The sequence below is a fragment of the Haliaeetus leucocephalus genome, unplaced genomic scaffold, assembly GCF_000737465.1.
Source record: "Haliaeetus leucocephalus isolate CR32 unplaced genomic scaffold, Haliaeetus_leucocephalus-4.0 Scaffold840, whole genome shotgun sequence".
Classification (NCBI taxonomy): Eukaryota; Metazoa; Chordata; class Aves; order Accipitriformes; family Accipitridae; genus Haliaeetus; species Haliaeetus leucocephalus.
In genome coordinates this window covers 553020-569364 of record NW_010973276.1, presented here as the reverse complement: position 1 = coordinate 569364, position 16345 = coordinate 553020, and the positions used below count along the sequence as shown (strand labels likewise).

The 16345-nt window shown below is 46.8% G+C and overlaps 1 protein-coding gene across 1 annotated transcript in view; it reads right to left on the bottom strand.

Moving 5' to 3' along the window:
* Positions 1-369: 369 nt before the first annotated feature.
* Positions 370-16345, bottom strand: part of MN1 (meningioma (disrupted in balanced translocation) 1) — a 51691-nt gene continuing 35715 nt past the window's right edge. The window contains exon 7 of the mRNA XM_010582258.1: positions 370-5128. Coding sequence (XP_010580560.1) covers positions 4944-5128 — 185 coding nt within the window. The 3' untranslated portion in view covers positions 370-4943. The remainder of the gene's footprint in view (positions 5129-16345) is intronic.

Genomic DNA, 16345 nt, shown 5'->3' with positions numbered 1-16345 from the left:
TATAACTGCTGGAAATCACAGCCTGCAGTTTCATCAGTCAGAATCTATGAGCGGATGGACTCAAACCAACAATTTTAATAGAGAATTTCTAAGACAAAATTAGACTATTTCCTCCATTAGCCTTAAGCAATAAAGGAGAAACAATTCTATAAAAATGGGTTATGCTCTTACACACCATCCATTGAACAGCTGTGAATCTAGTAGTTGAGAAAACCTTACACTGCAGCTTAACAAAAATAATCAAAATTTACCAGTTTTGTTTCTGTCTGCGTTTCCCCCCTACCCACCTCCTCCCACCCTCCCAGCAGCCGATGCATTCTGCTGACCTGTGCTCACCATACCCCTTCCTCCTTAGGAAAGGTGTGAACAGTTTGCCTTACTGTTGGTGCCTGGAAGCCTGATACCGATTCCTGGTTTGGGAAGGCCAGCCAGCCTCAGAATGACCACGTAGACATCCAGTATCTGAAACAGTTCCCTAAATGACCTAGATGACATAACTCTGATGCTCATTCCCTTCCACCCTAACCACACAATGAAATCCTTACCTATTTGATGAAAAGTCACCATAACTAAATGAAAATGAGTCTAAACCCTCTCTCACTGATGCTCTAACAACTGAGCTAGAATAGCAGAGAACTAGTGACCCTAGGAAAAAGTGATCTGGAGAAAATTCACAAGAGTATTTAATAAATAAGGCCTATTCCTTCCTTTTTTTGGCAAAGAGGTATTTTATCACTCCTCCCAATTTAAATGCAAGAGAGATTTTGCTCAGTTTGCTAATATATTTCGACTTACAGACTAAAAGTGCAGAGCTGCTTTTAACAAATACCAAAGGAGTCAGCGAGCTGGGTCAGGAGGTCAGTGACGCCCAGGCTCCCCCTTATCCAGCACCTGGGCATGGGGCCGCATGGGAGAACCGAAAACACCGGGCAAGGCAGGGAGAAGTCTCCAAAACAAATGCAAAGCTGCATTTTAGCTGTTGTTCACTGTACAAAGAAAAGATTGTGCATATCTCAATGGCACATTTACCACAGGTCTTTGACTTCTTGTACAAGGTCCCCCCTGTCTGGAAGCCCGATAGGACAAGCAGGTGCAAGTTTACATTATTCTGGCTTTACCCAGTCATTTGGGGAACATGTAGCTCATACAATTTCACCCTGTTGCACTGGCTCATCCTCCGAAGGGAGCAAGCTTCAAGCCCTGTGGCTCAGCAACGAGGGCTGCAAGCAGAGGTCAGACCTCGGGTACAGCTCAGCTCTGCCACCGATGTGCCTTTGACACAGCTCGGGTTGACACTGTCTGCGCCTGTTTCTCTCTCCACAAAAAAGTGCAACTTACCTCTTGCACAACAGGCTTTTACCTGCAGCTCTCAAACATGCTTCAGTTGGAAGTTATTATTAGTCAGAAAATTAAATCATTTCAATTCTTACCATGTAGGGCTATGCTGATATTTTATATATGCTAAAAAAACCCCACCCCAGTGCATTCAGTGTCAAATTAATGGAGAAAAGAAGTACAATGAAATTACTGCAGGCAACACAAGCTTTGTGACAAAGCTCTATCCTTCTGCATATGCTGTCAGTACTAAATACACCAGGTTATGAGCATGAAGTGATGCATGTCCTGGTCAGTCATTTCTGTTCTGGTTTTTGGCAAAAAGCAAAGAAACATAAAAGCCCAGGTTGGTCCTGGCATTGCTAACAGCTGCCCCGAGTAGCACTCACAAGGTCTCCTTTTGCTCAAGGGATAATGTCACTTAAATTAAGCAAGATCAAATGGAAAGGAGGTTAGCAAAAGGAATGCATGTGACCATATTATTCAGAAAAATGGACAATAAGGCCCAGAAGACAGTCAACCACTGTTTTTAGCTCCTCGCTGTCTGAAACTCCCATCCTCCCACTGCATCCACCTCACGGGTGCAGCGGTGCCAGCCATGCAGGAACAGACCCAGTGCCACAGCTCCCACGCTTCCATGCTGTACAGCTCGGCAGCTGAAGACATGTCCCCTGCCTTCAGTATAGCCCGTCCTCCTCATTTCATAGGATTTAAAACTGTTAGGATTCCACTGGTTTTTAAGGAATTGCTTCCATTTTGTATTTCTATGAGCAAGTGAAAAAGCAAGTCTCAAGTGGATGAGAACAACTCCAGGAAAGAAGCACAAGCTGTAGAGAGCAAACCAGAAGAAAAAGGCGGGTGAGACCGAGTCACCACATTTCTACTTAAAGGAGGATTTCTCTTTAAAAGCGATCTGAAATGTTTGATGCAGCATTCACTGAAAGGTCTCTTCCTGGTAGCACAGGGTGTGCATCCCTGACCTCAGGAAGCCTGAAAAACCTGTTCTCTTGAATGCAGCAGAAAAAACTAAAAACAAAGAAGTAAGCCACTGGGGCTGCACTCCGGTACAGGAATGCCACCAGACCATGAACTCTTCCTAAATTTTCAGCTGGAAGTGCTGAAATGTGGTATCATATGTCTGGGCATGCGTTTTGGGGGGCTACTCCAAGACCCACCCAGCTGGAACAGGTAGGAGCTGCCAGGTCAGGGTGGGAGCAGCGGACAGAACCCACCATGGCAGCTCTCACCCCCGCTCCGGCAGGCACAGAACCTCCCCAGCTCAGCAGCCCCCAAGTGCTTTGCTAGGCAGGATTTAAAGTTAAACACATATTTGGGTGAACTGGGACTTAAGAAATGACAGGCAAAGAAAGAGGCATCTTCCGGAATGGGGGGCTGACAATTATTATTCTACCAGGAGATACTTTACTGGGGATGGTGATGTTTTATTGCAGGTACAAGGGAGAGCTCTGAGCTTCTGGCAGCACCCACACCTACAGAAGGTACAAAATATCGCATTCTTTTGTTCCAAACCAAGCAGGTGTGAGGCAGCTCCACAGCCAATTGCTCCGGGATGGGCAAAAATCCTCATCCTCATGGCAGCTCCAGCTTCAATAAAAAGTAAAATAATATTGAAAATCAAGGTTAAAAACTATCCAAATTTATCCAAAGTCAAGTCAGTGACCAGACCCATAAGAGGAAATCAATCCATGCACGGTTAATAAGAGCACATTCAACTAACATTTCCAAACACTGTGAGCCCCTCTGAAGCCATGTAAGACCGAGGGTGAGGATTTCAGACCACCCGGTGCCACTGGCATTTTAGGCAGAATTTCCTCTCCATTGGTGTCTACCAAGAACATTACTTCAAAATAATTAAAGGCCCAGCACAATCATCGAAGATAAAATACAAAGCAGTCTTCAAACTCCGTCCCTTGAGGAGAGACACATTTTGCAAATTCATGACAGAAGTAATAAATAATCCTAGAGAGGCCAACCTTTATATCATCACAGCTAAAACCTAAATCTCCAGTGATGTTATTAAGCTTCAGGGAGCAGAGGAAAGCAAGCTGGCCTGAGTGGAGCGGGACAGCTCACACTCCTGTACACAGAGGATACACAAATAATGGACAGCATGACGTAAACCACAGGAGTGTCGGATCATTGTGTCAGTCGTGTTTTTTATCTGGTTTGCTTCCAACCTTCTTCTCAAATGAGTATTATCTATCACGAGCAGGAAAGTATGGTTTTCCTTTTATTGTGTGCATCCAGTAACACTGTTCTTCAGTGCATGGCAAAAATGGGGCCTCAAATGAGTTTGGGGGAGTCTAACATGGGGTGTCCCTGCCCTGGCAGATTAGGAAACACTGACCCCGGGCATACAGCTCCCCACATCCCCTTGCTTGGGCTGTCCCCCGACTGCTGCCACTGCACCGGGACAGCCATGGCGGGAGCTGGGGTGCTCCGCAGACAAGCACACAGGGCGCTGGACCCTGCTTCCAATCGACAGCATCTTCCTTCAGCTAAAAATAGGTGAAAAATGGGCAGGGTGCAGCAGTGCCGCCTGGCAGGGCTTTGGGGACACCGGCCACAGCTGGCGATGGACCCGGACCCAGCCCCGCTGCGGGCGCCGGCTCCTGTGCCGGGACACCGCGCCGCGGGACAACGCACGCAGGAGGCGCGCAGTAGCTCGGGGGGGATTTTCTCTCCAGCTGTGATAAAGTGGGAACCGTGGGAGCATCACCAGGACCAGGAGGCTATGGCCACGCTGGGGAGCACCCCCCGCTCCTCCTCGCAAGCAGGGAGGGAGCCTGGGTGTTTGGCAAAGGAGATAATGACTCTTAATTATTAAGTAAACTTCCTGTTAAGACTTACACAGAAAAACTTCTCTATACCTTCCCCGGCTGTGTCTGAACCAGCCCATTCATGACAGAGCTCCATCTCTGGGCTTTACCAGGGTAAACACAGGAACGAGCGTCCTCGCCTTGCAGGGGGAGGCGGAGAGCAAACGAGGCTGAACGTTATTAGTAACAGAACATCATTTTCTCAGGAAAGGGCAGGCTCGTTGCCTGAATATTCAACAGAGCATTAACTGTTTGGTTTGTATGTGACTGGCAAAAGCTGGGTGTCAATATAATATATAATATAATGATGACCATTTCACTTTAACCGGCGTTTATTCCTGAACTGCTGTTCTTCAGGATCACCATTGTAATAAACACTGAACAAAGCAAAACAAAAAAGGAAAAACAAAGCAAATAAGGAAGAAAAGAAGGAGGAGGAGGATCTTTGTCTTATTATGACATACGTGACTTGGACATACGCTGAGATGAAAAAGGAAAAGGCCTCATCTATAAATGTATGCCAAGGTTACAGAATAATGGGAAAAAGTGGTCTAGCAGGAAAATCTTAAGCAAAAGTGTGCTAACTGCAGAAGGGTTAACACTGGTAACATACTGTGGCAGAAGATTAAAAAAAAGTTGAGGTTTACTTTAAATTAACCCTTTCCAGTCCATATGCCACTAAGCAGGTACCAACCTAGAAAAATAGTCCACCTAGCAGTAGCGGCCCTTTGAAATTAAAAAGAGAAAAAAAAAAATAATTTCTTTTGTTCAAGTCAGGGCAGCCACAAAAGTCCCAAATCTGTTGGAGATGTCCGAGTGCAGGGACCTCCACGTCGGTACCGCAGTCCGGCCCTTCGCCTCGCCCACGTCGTCCGTGCAGTGGACCGAGAGGCACTGCAGGTGGCTGCCAGTCTGCGCCGTGGCCGAGGTCTTGCTCGGGGGAAGGTCGTGGGCTGGAAAGGGTTCACAGAGAGAGCGTTAGGAGAACCATGCAACGCAACCCCATCACCTCACACAACCGGCAGGCGGGGAGCAGGCATGGCCCCACGTCTCTGCACCTGCCTCTGCCCTGCCGGCCCGCGCCCCAGCTCCTGCACCCGTGGCGTCCCCCAGTGTCCCCACCACTGGTACAGCCCCCTCCTCCCACCCCGCAGCGAGCCTCTCCGTCTGCCTCTTCACCGTGCCAGAGAAACACCAAAATATTCTCTTTCACATGCACTTGGTTTAAAGTAAACCAGCAATGCTGGGGATGTACACATGACTGATTATGTATGTCCTGGACTGCAGCACAACTGGGAGTTCTCACTCCCCGTGCACCCTCTGCTATTTGAAATCGATCCTGAAACCTCCCCAAGCAGAAAACCAACCCCAAACCCTCCGTGTCCTCCAGGTCATTCTGACCGCTGGTCTACAGGCAAAGGCCTCCCTGTTCACCTCTTTTAATGGAGCACCATGTAACATTTTTCTTGTAATTTCTTCATTTTAGGACTTTGCATGATCTTCAGCCACCATTAGTTTCTGTTAACCACAGAAATTAAAGAGTCTAACCGAAACATCCTCAACGATGTCCCAGGCCTTTTTTCCTCTGGATTTTACAGTTAAGATGAAGAGTACCTAAATTGTTCCTTCCAAAGTATACTGCCATGTATTCATGACTCATTCCCACTGTCACTCCATTATTTTGCCTTGCTTCCATTCTTAATACTCTCAAGTAATCTTCTCTGTTGCAAACATATTCTTCTCATCTTCAAAATTTGCCTTGGTGCACGTGCCCTCTCCCTGCCCGGCACAGCCACTGACATGTTTCTTTCATCACCTTCTTCCTCTCTGAAATCAAGCACTTCTTTACTTCTTCTCTACCGCTCTTAGTCAAATCATCAAAAAAACCCTAAAGCCAAAACCCCCCAAACTTCATCCCTCACCTTGTAAATCCTCATGTCCTCAACAGCCCCTCCACGGGGTCCTTCTCAGACCCTCTGAAACAGCAAGGCAGCAGCTGGCGCCCACCCTGGCTGGGGCTGGCCAGCCCGGCGGCCGGCACAGGCTGGGGCTTGCTCCCCCCATCCCCAGGAGGAGCCAGCCTGCCAGCCCCGGACACAGAAAACCCCCTCGGAGCTAACGCACCCCCAGGAACACCCATGAATGTCACTGCTTCTGCCAGGGAGGATGCCTGAGCTGATGCAGACAGCCCCCCCAGCACTGGAAGGAGAGCTTTTTGTGGGATAAAAACAGTGTGTAAATAGAAGAACAATGCAAGACAATACAAAAAAGCCAACATCATCTTGACAGGCAGCCTGCATTTCCTCTCATCCACCATTTTGTTCACATTCACCCAGAGCACAAGAGGTAAGAGCAGACCCGCTACAGCACTAGCAAATGCAGGGACTGCAATTTCTCTGATAGACCCTGAGAGTTCCCATCGCACAGGGCTGAGGGCGATGCTGGAGCATGCCAAATATGCCAGAAAATGGTTGTGAATGTTTAACCTCCTTAAGACCTTTCTTCACATCATCTTTCTCATGTTCCACAAAGCCAAGCAGTGCGGGTTTACCACACTGCATGGAGCAAGTTGTATTTGTTTCACTTAACCAGCCACTACATCAGATACAAAACAGGAACTGAAGAGCTTGTTACACAATCACAGTGCTATTAAAAAATAATCTTAAACCAGTCTGGAAGTCCCTGGTTTAAACTGGAAAATGCTTTTAATGCTTGATTATAAGATGTCAGAGATGCTCGTATTCAAAACAGTATCATAACACCATACAGAGAAACTAGTTAGAACATGGGGACACGATGCTATAAACGACGGGAGAAGGAACACAGATCCAGAGCAGTGCTGCTTCCTGCACAGCCATGCACCGCATTAGTGCAACCATGTGCAAAATCAACACGAAGCTGCACTACACACCTCAGCCTAGCACAACCGTGCTCTGGGTTTGCATTTCTGTAGGATACCCTCACTCACTGCTCCAGTAAAGAATCCAACATCAGCAGGCCAAAGATGCTCACGTTCTCTAAACTCCAAAGTGGATTACAGTCCACTGTAGTTGGCATTGGGTTTTTTAGTCAGTCTTGATAAATAAGCAGTACCGAGGAGCAGAGCTGAAGCACAGTTTGTCGCATGATACCCAAATGCAGCGTTTCAGCAGGCAGAGACAGCATTAGCACAGCCTGCCTTTGCTCCAACACAGGGAGCTTTTACTCTTCTTTCCTGTTACCCCTGAGCCCCATCACACCCCAGACCCTCTCCCTTGCTGCACAGTCTGCTCCTGCCTCTGAAGAGTAACCGGGGGAGCATTTCCACCTTGGCCCTTAACACAAGGGACACATCTGTGCTGCAGAGCTGGTCCACTGGCAGCACTCTGCGGGCATGGCAGCCCTGTGCAGGGCAGGGAACGGCACAGGCAGCTCCACCAACACAGGACTAGCAGCTGCGGTCGCGCAGACCAGTGAATCCCAAGCTGATATTATGGTGCCACTTTGGGAAAATCACAGGGCAAAAAAAAAGACTCCATAAACAAATGCTATTTGATGAAGTGTTCAATTTAAACTTACTATCCTGAATGTAAATATACCCAAATAACTTTTTATTTATAAACTGTTTCAAACTCAGATGGGATTGTGCAGAGAACTGAGAAAGGGAAACATTTTTCTTATTTGTATTTGTTCACATCCCTTACAACGCACACAGTACCCAGTATTTTTTATTCTTAGGTCTCCCTGAACGCACAGGACATGCTGGTCTCAGTACAGGAAAAGCCAGCGTCTTGAGATTAGTCTTTGTGACAGCAGCTTTCTTCCTCTGCTGCAGAGAAAGAGTCCCACAGCTGAAGTGCTGTCACGAGGGACCCAGAGATATCGGTGGTGTTTCTGCAAGGAGCATTTACTGCAGGGCTCCAGGAGACCAGCACCTTGCCTGAGGACACCGACAGAAGAGGCTGAGACGGTGCGTTCCCAGAGCAGGACCCGCACACGGCTGTGCGAACCCAGCCGCCCAGCCAGGATCAGAGCCAGAGCTGCGCTGTGCCGGCATGGGCAGCAACGTCTGCATCGGCTGTGCAGACACCACCGACACCCAGAACGGATGAAGACCTCAGCCAATGATGAAGTGAGGAAGTTCTTATGCCACAAGCACATAAAGAATAAAAAATTAGGCTTATTTCCTTGTAAATCAGCAAATTATTTCTAAAATGTTTGCTGTGGATAAAATCCATAAGCAAACTACTGATAAAGGAATCAGTGCAAAATCTATCCCACAGTGATGAACAGTATTTGTTGGCCTCAGAGGAAAACCCAAGTAAACGAGGTGAGCAGGATGTGATCCTAAGTTTGCAAAGTTAATACCAATTGCCACTGTCCACATGATGCGTAACTCAACACCGTGTGGGAGCTCAAGCTCTCCTGATCTATTGTTACAGAGCACAGAAAATCCAAAACAAAAAGAGGATGAGAGCTTGCAGTAAGGCTTGCATTAGCACAAGTGTTCTCAAAGCCAATCTGGAAGGAAATATTCAGTACAATTTGCTTTTTTCCAATATTTCTGTCTTGACAAAGCTATGATGCTTTTCTGAAAAAAAAAAACAACTTTGTATTAAAAAATTAAAGTTGTGCTGATCCACCTGATGAGAATTATGTTCTTAAGCACCAGATACTGCCTGATGCTTGTCCAAAACAGTAACGCTCTCCCAGCAGACCTGTTTCAGCAGCCTTCTTTGCTGTCTCTTTGCCTCCTTCAAACCACCAGTGCCCCAACACCCGCCTTCTGCAGTGCACACAGTCCTGAGGGGTATTGCTAGTAGAGACTAATGGGACTCAGCAGGTTAAAATTAGTTAGGTAATGCAAGATGGTGTCGTCACGTCATTGCCTCGCAGTTGCCAAGTTTCAGATAAATCACTGTTAGTCATGAAGTACATCTAATTGAAAGCGAGGAATTTTCAAACAAATTATGTTTAAATTGCACAACTGCCTCTGTTAGAAATTACTGCAAGAAATTTGTAAGTGTTATTAATAAAAGCAATACCCTCCTAGTAAGAGCCATCCTCCATACCCAAGATCTCAAGATGGTCTGGGTAGAGACTGCCTCTCCAAACTGAAGAATGTGACACAACAGAACCTGGGACAGATGCAAGTAAAACTACCTGGTTCGCAGGATAGCATATGCCACTTGAAAACAGCAAATGTTGAAGTAGAGATAAGAGATAAAATGTCATATGTAAGCACACAACGTGCTCACATGGAAGGCATGAAACTCAAAGCCATAAAGTGACCAAAGACCAAAAGGAGTCTGGAAACAGCTCAACTGTGACAGTATCCTCACCCCAAAGAGCTGTGATTAGTGCACGTCCCGGCCGTGGCAGCCTCCACCACTCCTGTATGCGATGGTAGGTGTTATGCCAGGGAGGACAGCCACCTGCAGAGCAAAAGCCAACAAGCTGCCTGCGACCGCAGTCAGGTTCCTCCACCCGGCGCAGCCAGCACCCATCCCTCGGCGGCAGCACCTTCTCACACCATGACCAGCTGAAGTTGTGGTGGTCCCAAAAGCCAGTTCCTGCATGGATCGAGCTTGAATTTCTAGTACTGGAAACTCTTTCTTCCTTTTACTTGGATTATAATGGGCCATCCTACCATTATCCTGTCCAGAGCAGCAACCCATACTCTGTATTTCAGAGGAAGATAAAGATGAGGAAAACCCAGCACTGTGTATCCCAGCCAACTGTGCAAAATTGCTCACAGCAGAGAAAGTTCCTGCAATAATCACTGAATGCCCTGAAAGTTAACATGAGGTTTGATTAATATTATTAGCTCAGCTTGCGCACAGGCACTTCCAAGAGCCAGCCACAACATCTGGAAGAGCTGGGTGGCTATGGCAAAGAAATGTTTGCAAACATTCATTGGAACATGAAAGTGAATTAAGTCCAGCCATTTTCACAGCCCTTACATGCTTGCAGTCTGCCAATATTCCAGCAAGTTTGTTTATTGCAGTTCAAACTGTATGTTTTAGGTAAATATTTCAAAGTATTCTCTGAATAGTTTGCTAACATCCATCAGTTACAACAACATACAAAAGCAATGGTAAGAACTGTATCAAGCAGTTGGGACAAAAATGCCAGGCTGCTCTCCTTTACAGAGGCAGATGCATACACAGACAGTACACAGACAGCTTCGCATTCCCAAAAGACTAAAAAAGCTTCTTTTTTTTTTTTTAATAATATTGAAGTTTGCTTTTAGGTAAAAGCTACATATTAAGCTTTTGAACAGGCTTTAACGATAGAAATGTGTTCGTGTGGGTAAGTCCCAAACAAACAAGCTAACAGACAGAAAAGCACAGCCCTTGAAAGACTCACCCAGGCTTTCTCCCATGCCCCGTATCCTCTGCTCTGACCTTGCACATTTAGGAAGCTGCTCTTTCGTTCTGCTCTACTTTGCAAAGGCACGCATGCCTTCAGAAAATAAAAGGTTGCTGTTTGTTTGTTTACACGGCATTAATGGCAGCATGGTAACTAACACAGGAGCCTTGCCAGGAGCGCTGGTAGCCTGCAGCTGGGACACAGGGAGAAGACAAGGAGTTCTGCTCCACCAAAAAATTCAATGCACACACTACAGACTGCTTTTTCACATCAACTCGGGAAAGACACATTTCTCTCTAGTCAGATTAGAGCCTGACATTCTCCTCACTCCTGAAGACACCATGTATACACACTTTCAATCCCTCCAGCTTCCTTCTCACTCCCTCTTTCTCCTTAGCTGATGTTAAGCTGCTATGTAAAGCCTCTTCCCTCATGTAGCATCTTCTTAGCATTTTTAAAAAAATAAACGTGTTCTCTTAACTGTGACGACCCCACCATGCACTATGCAAACCCAGATGTGTGCCAATTTCTAGGTAAACTAATCCCATTAAAAACAAGTTCACCTGCAATGCCAGCATGCATTATGTGCATTGTCTCGTGAGAGAGGAGATTAATTGAGGGAGGGATGGTGCGTAGTCACGGCAACCGTGGATGCTACACAGAGGCACCAGGAGTTTAGGCTGCTCTTCAGGTGCTGCTCATGCCGTTCCTCTCGTTTTTGCCAAAACCACCACCAACAAAAGGAACGGGAGGCAGTGACAAGCAGGAGCAAGAGCGCATCATAGTCTGGTAGGGGTCTGGTTGGGAATGGGTTCCACTCCACATTTCAGCACTCCTGCGAGATTGAAGTGACAAACAGGAGGTGAAGATCCCTGGAACAGCTCCTTGCCCCAGGGCTCATCCCTTACACTTCCTCACCGGCTCTGACAAAGCCTCAGCCGCCCGCGCTGCCCAGGGTCCGGCTGCCTGGCACAGCGTGGCCCCGCCGCCACCGCCCTCGATGGCCAGCCAAGCGTGAAGCCCCTGCGTTGCTACTGATCTCGTTAAGGCTAAATCGGAGCATTTGGCCAAAACCACTATATTCCCTGATCAGAGATCAGTTTCCCCTCTACCATCTGATAACCACTCTTACAGGATGCGTTAATAGGCTTCTGTTCACTCTGCGCCCGTTAAGCAGAGGCCGAGCTATCATAAGAGGGGATAGATTTGAGTAATGATCTCTTATGAGGCAGCAAACCTACATATAGTGTTTAAAATTATTCCCTTAGGACAAGATGTTTTTCACCAAATCTCCCACATGACAGTTTGACATATTGGTTCAGGCACATAGCTCTGCATTTGTACACAGTACAGAATCATCTTTTTCAGTTTTCAAGAAAAATAAGGTCTGAAAACATTTCGTGTTTCCGTGCACACTGGACCTAGTCTCCACAGATTAATTTACTCCTAAAGTTGTATTTTTAAACACAACTAGTTCATTTGTGTTGATAAACAAATGAGCCATCTCCTCCCTCACCGCTGTAGCACTGACAAAATCCTGGACAAAGGCATTTTCTTGACCCGGGAGTACAAGTAAGCACATGTTTTGCATTTGTTTATAAACACAAACATAGCATCTGCCACCTGCTTACTCCATAAACTTGCACCACTTTCAGTTTTCTTCACCTCTGGCAACCTGTACCACACTTTGGACTGGATCTGCCTCTTCTATTTTAAATGCCTTGGGGCATTTGGACTCTGCAGCACCGAGCACTCTGCTGGCACTCAATGAAAAGCCCCATCATCTGCTCCATTACTGAAACCTTCCTCTTACTCCAATTTTATTCCTTCATTTATTTTGTGTAACCTGTGCAATTTTTAAAGCCCACAAGATGCTTAAAGGTGCTACCCTCCCCAATATGAACAAAATTAAAGGAAGTCAGAAGTGTTTGTGGTTAAGATGAGTAGCTGATGCCAAGGCCTCATAATGACAAGCACAGCCGAAATGGGGACCAGGCAATTCCCCTCTTTGCTGACCAGGAGCGCTGTGCAGAGATACACCAACTCCAGGGTATCGGCCACATCTCACTCATTAACATTTCAAGAAGTCATTTGGCTTGGTCAGCCCATAGATTTATTGCCGAGACCCAGCCAGCTGAGCTGCACTATGAAAGCCTTTCTCACAAAGGAGGGAAAGCTCTTTAGTCAAAAATGTGTGCACAGCACTGAGCACTGTCCCACACCACTAATATATCCTGCAAACCAGGATTAAAGCATTTGACTTTGCTGCATATAGACAAGACATTGCTCACCTGAAGGCAAGGCAAGGCAAGTGTCCCGGTTTCAGATGGGATAGAGTTAATTGTCTTCCTAGTAGCTGGTACAGTGCTGTGTTTTGAGTTCAGTATGTGAAGAATGTTGATAACACTGATGTTTTCAGTTGTTGCTAAGTAGTGTTTAGACTAAAGTCAAGGATTTTTCAGCTTCTCAAGCCCAGCTAGCAAGAAAGCTGGAGGGGCACAAGAAGTTGGCACAGGACAGAGCCAGGGCACCTGACCCAAACTGGCCAACAGGGTATTCCATACCATGGGATGCCACATCTAGTGTATAAACTGGGGGGAGTGGGGGCGGGAGATCACCGCTCAGGGACTAGCTGGGTGTCAATCGGCGGGTGGTGAGCAATTGCCCTGCGCATCATTTGTACATTCTAATCCTTTTATTATTGCTGTTGTCGTTTTATTAATGTTATCATTATCATTATTAGTTTCTTCTTTTCTGTTCTATTAAACCGTTCTTATCTCAACCCACAAGCTTTACTTCTTTTCCCGATTTTGTCCCCCATTGTACTGGGGGGGGGGGAGTGAGTGAGCAGCTACATGGTGCTTAGTTGCTGGCTGGGGTTAAACCACGACAGCAAGGCATGGCCGTCCCCACTCGCTCAGGCTGGGAACACAGCCCATTTACCCTTCACGTTGAGTGGTACCCACCCCTCCATCAGCCCATCAGGTCTAGCAATGTCCTCTGATCCTCAAAGCTTCTTCCTCCATAGACAGCATGATTAATTGGAGGTGCCTGTGACTCTAAAGGGAGCATATATCAGCCCATGCTGCAAAGATGTTTATTTTGCTTTCAGTGGTCTCAGAGCTGGCATGGAGCTCCACTGGTGCTCACTGCTTGCACAGAATTTAGATAACAGGAGACAGAGTGCTTGCTGTGAATACATATTTTTCTTTTTTCTCCCTTGACCTCTTTTCATGCTCCTATTTTCACCAGGAGCAATGGAAGGATGTGCATACCACGACAGGGAGGCTGCCCAAACCCACGGCAGCATTAAGGGTTTGTTTTTACGGCTGTAGGGCTATAGTCAGACTGCAGTGTCCTACCCTACAGCTCCAGCACCAAGCCGGGGCAGATATCACTTCAGGACAAACTCAGACTGTTAGCCACATGCCAGTGTCTGAAGAAACTGGTGAAAACACCATTAAGTAGGAAAAATGCTAGTACTATCAGTGGAAAAGGTGGCAGTCATCTTACACATAGCATGACCTTGAAGACACAGAATGAATGATGTGTAGATGAGAACAACATTGCCGTTTTAAAAAAGTGTTCCCTCCACCCTGCCAGGAGTAGATGAAAAAGGGGGAACACACAGTTCCCACTTTGCTGCACACTGCCCAGCAGGAGAACAACACACATCCATGGCTTTACAGGAAACTGTGAAACTGCCTACACCTATTTATTTCTCTGGAAGCTACTGTTAAATTACTGCTTACCAACTCTATGACTCTTTGAGAAGAAACGTAAACCCTTTGTCCAAGGGGGAAGCCAGAAGCTCTGTACTTCGGGACAGCATCAGCTCCTGTGCCTTGCTAGACAGCCACAGGGACAAGGGACTGTTTTTAACTCATATCCTTCCTCTCTTTTGGCTACCTCCAGTTCCTCTTTTCAGTTTAACACATTAACTCTCAGGCTGGCGCTACTGCAAAATATGCAAACCACAGAGGGGAGTTCTGCCTACCCCCCTTGCAAAGAGGCCAATGTCAGGGTTTTGTTTCTCACATAATAAAAGACCACTCTTGCAAACCAGGTCCCATCACAACTACAACACTGCAGTGCTGCTTTCTGCTAGCCTGGTCTTGCCTTCCCCCACGCAGGCAAACCACGGCTCGTGTGTAACAGCCACGGAAAGCTGAGCGACTGACGGCCAAACTTTCAACTGTGGTCTAAGCCAACACAACCCAACCCAACCGCATGGCTCTGAATCGCCAGTCGGGCTCCCCAGTGCCATCACTAACACCGTGCCCTCCTAAGCTCTGCACGGTCTGAGAAACTACAACCCTGCCCAAGTGAGGAAAACTGCCTTTAAAAATCAAACCAAACCAACTGCCACCAACAATCAAAGAACTTCTGGATGCTTCCAAGAGAAAACAAATGGGAGTCTGGCAACTGCAACCCATCCCGGCACAGCTGACTCAATGCTCCCGACGTTCATACGCTGCCATCCGAGACCAGTGAATCCTCTGGGAGCTCTGAGTTATATTCCAGGGCCTGTCCTTCTCCCCCTACAAAAAACCGAGCACTTCTGCTCATCTCAGAAAGGAATTACCTGCCTAAATTCAACCCACCGGCTCCATCCAATTTACCCTCAAACCCAGCATTGGGAAGGCAGCTACAAAGGCCTTCTCCTAACCCTCCCTCCAAAGGCCTGCAGCTGTCTCAGCCATGTCCCTATCTCTGCATCCAGCACGCAACGTGAAAAGGAGAACTCCATGGTAGGAGTGAATATTGGCTGACTGATCCCATGTTTTCGCACTCACTTTCACTAACTAAATGCTTTGAGCCTATTTTCACCGAGAGTAACAGCCCACACATGATGAGTAAGGAAATGCTGGTTTTTGCATCCAATGCTCTCAAATTTATTTCATATGTACGCAAATTATCACATGGCAGCTTTACGCACAACTCCAGCCCATGTGAAATCCATCTCTTGACAGCCAGAATGCACAAAAAAATAAAAGGTTTTGCATAAAATCCAAAGTGGAATTTTCTGCCTGCACAGAAGTCATATGAAATTGTTCAATACACCCTCATTTAACTAAATCCAGCTCCTGGACACTGTCTAGCATTATTTCAGGACAGGCCGAAATTGAAAAAATACACTACTTAAATGTTCCGCATTAAATCGCCAACTAGACATTTAACAAGGAGTTAAGCTGATTAACGGTGACTAATGGCCGCCACTTCCCCATGCAGGATCTCCTCACAGACCTGCCCTCTCCCACAGGCACCGCACAAGTGGCCACCACTGGTCCACGCTCCCGAGAGCCCGCTGTCGGCCTCCAACAGTCAGACTGCCTTCAGAAAGTGTCCCGGGCTACCGGGTTTGATCGATCCCTGAGTTGGTTTTTCCCATTATCATGGAACCTTTTAACGCGTGTTAAATACTGAAAAATGACTCGAGCTGGCCTGAGCTTTGCTCTGCCGCTGCACCATCACCACCAGTTTGACTCTTCGCCAGGGGATGGTGCCCGAAAGAGCACTATTTACTTGATCCATCAATTCATTCTATAACCCATCATACCATTTTAGTAAGTTTTGCTGCCACTCATTTCTTCTTGAGGACACGCAGGTCCAAAGTACCAGTATCACCTTCAGCCTAATGCGAGTTTCAATGCACAGAGCAGGCCTCCAAAAATAGCATGAAAATGCCCACTCACACTGGCAAGGGAAGTGGGTGTATTAATGGGGTTTGTAAAGGCAATGAATAGATGGTGATTATGCGCTGAGCGCAACAGAGGAGGAAACATGTAAATTCCAGCTTTCTCTCATCAGATTTGTGC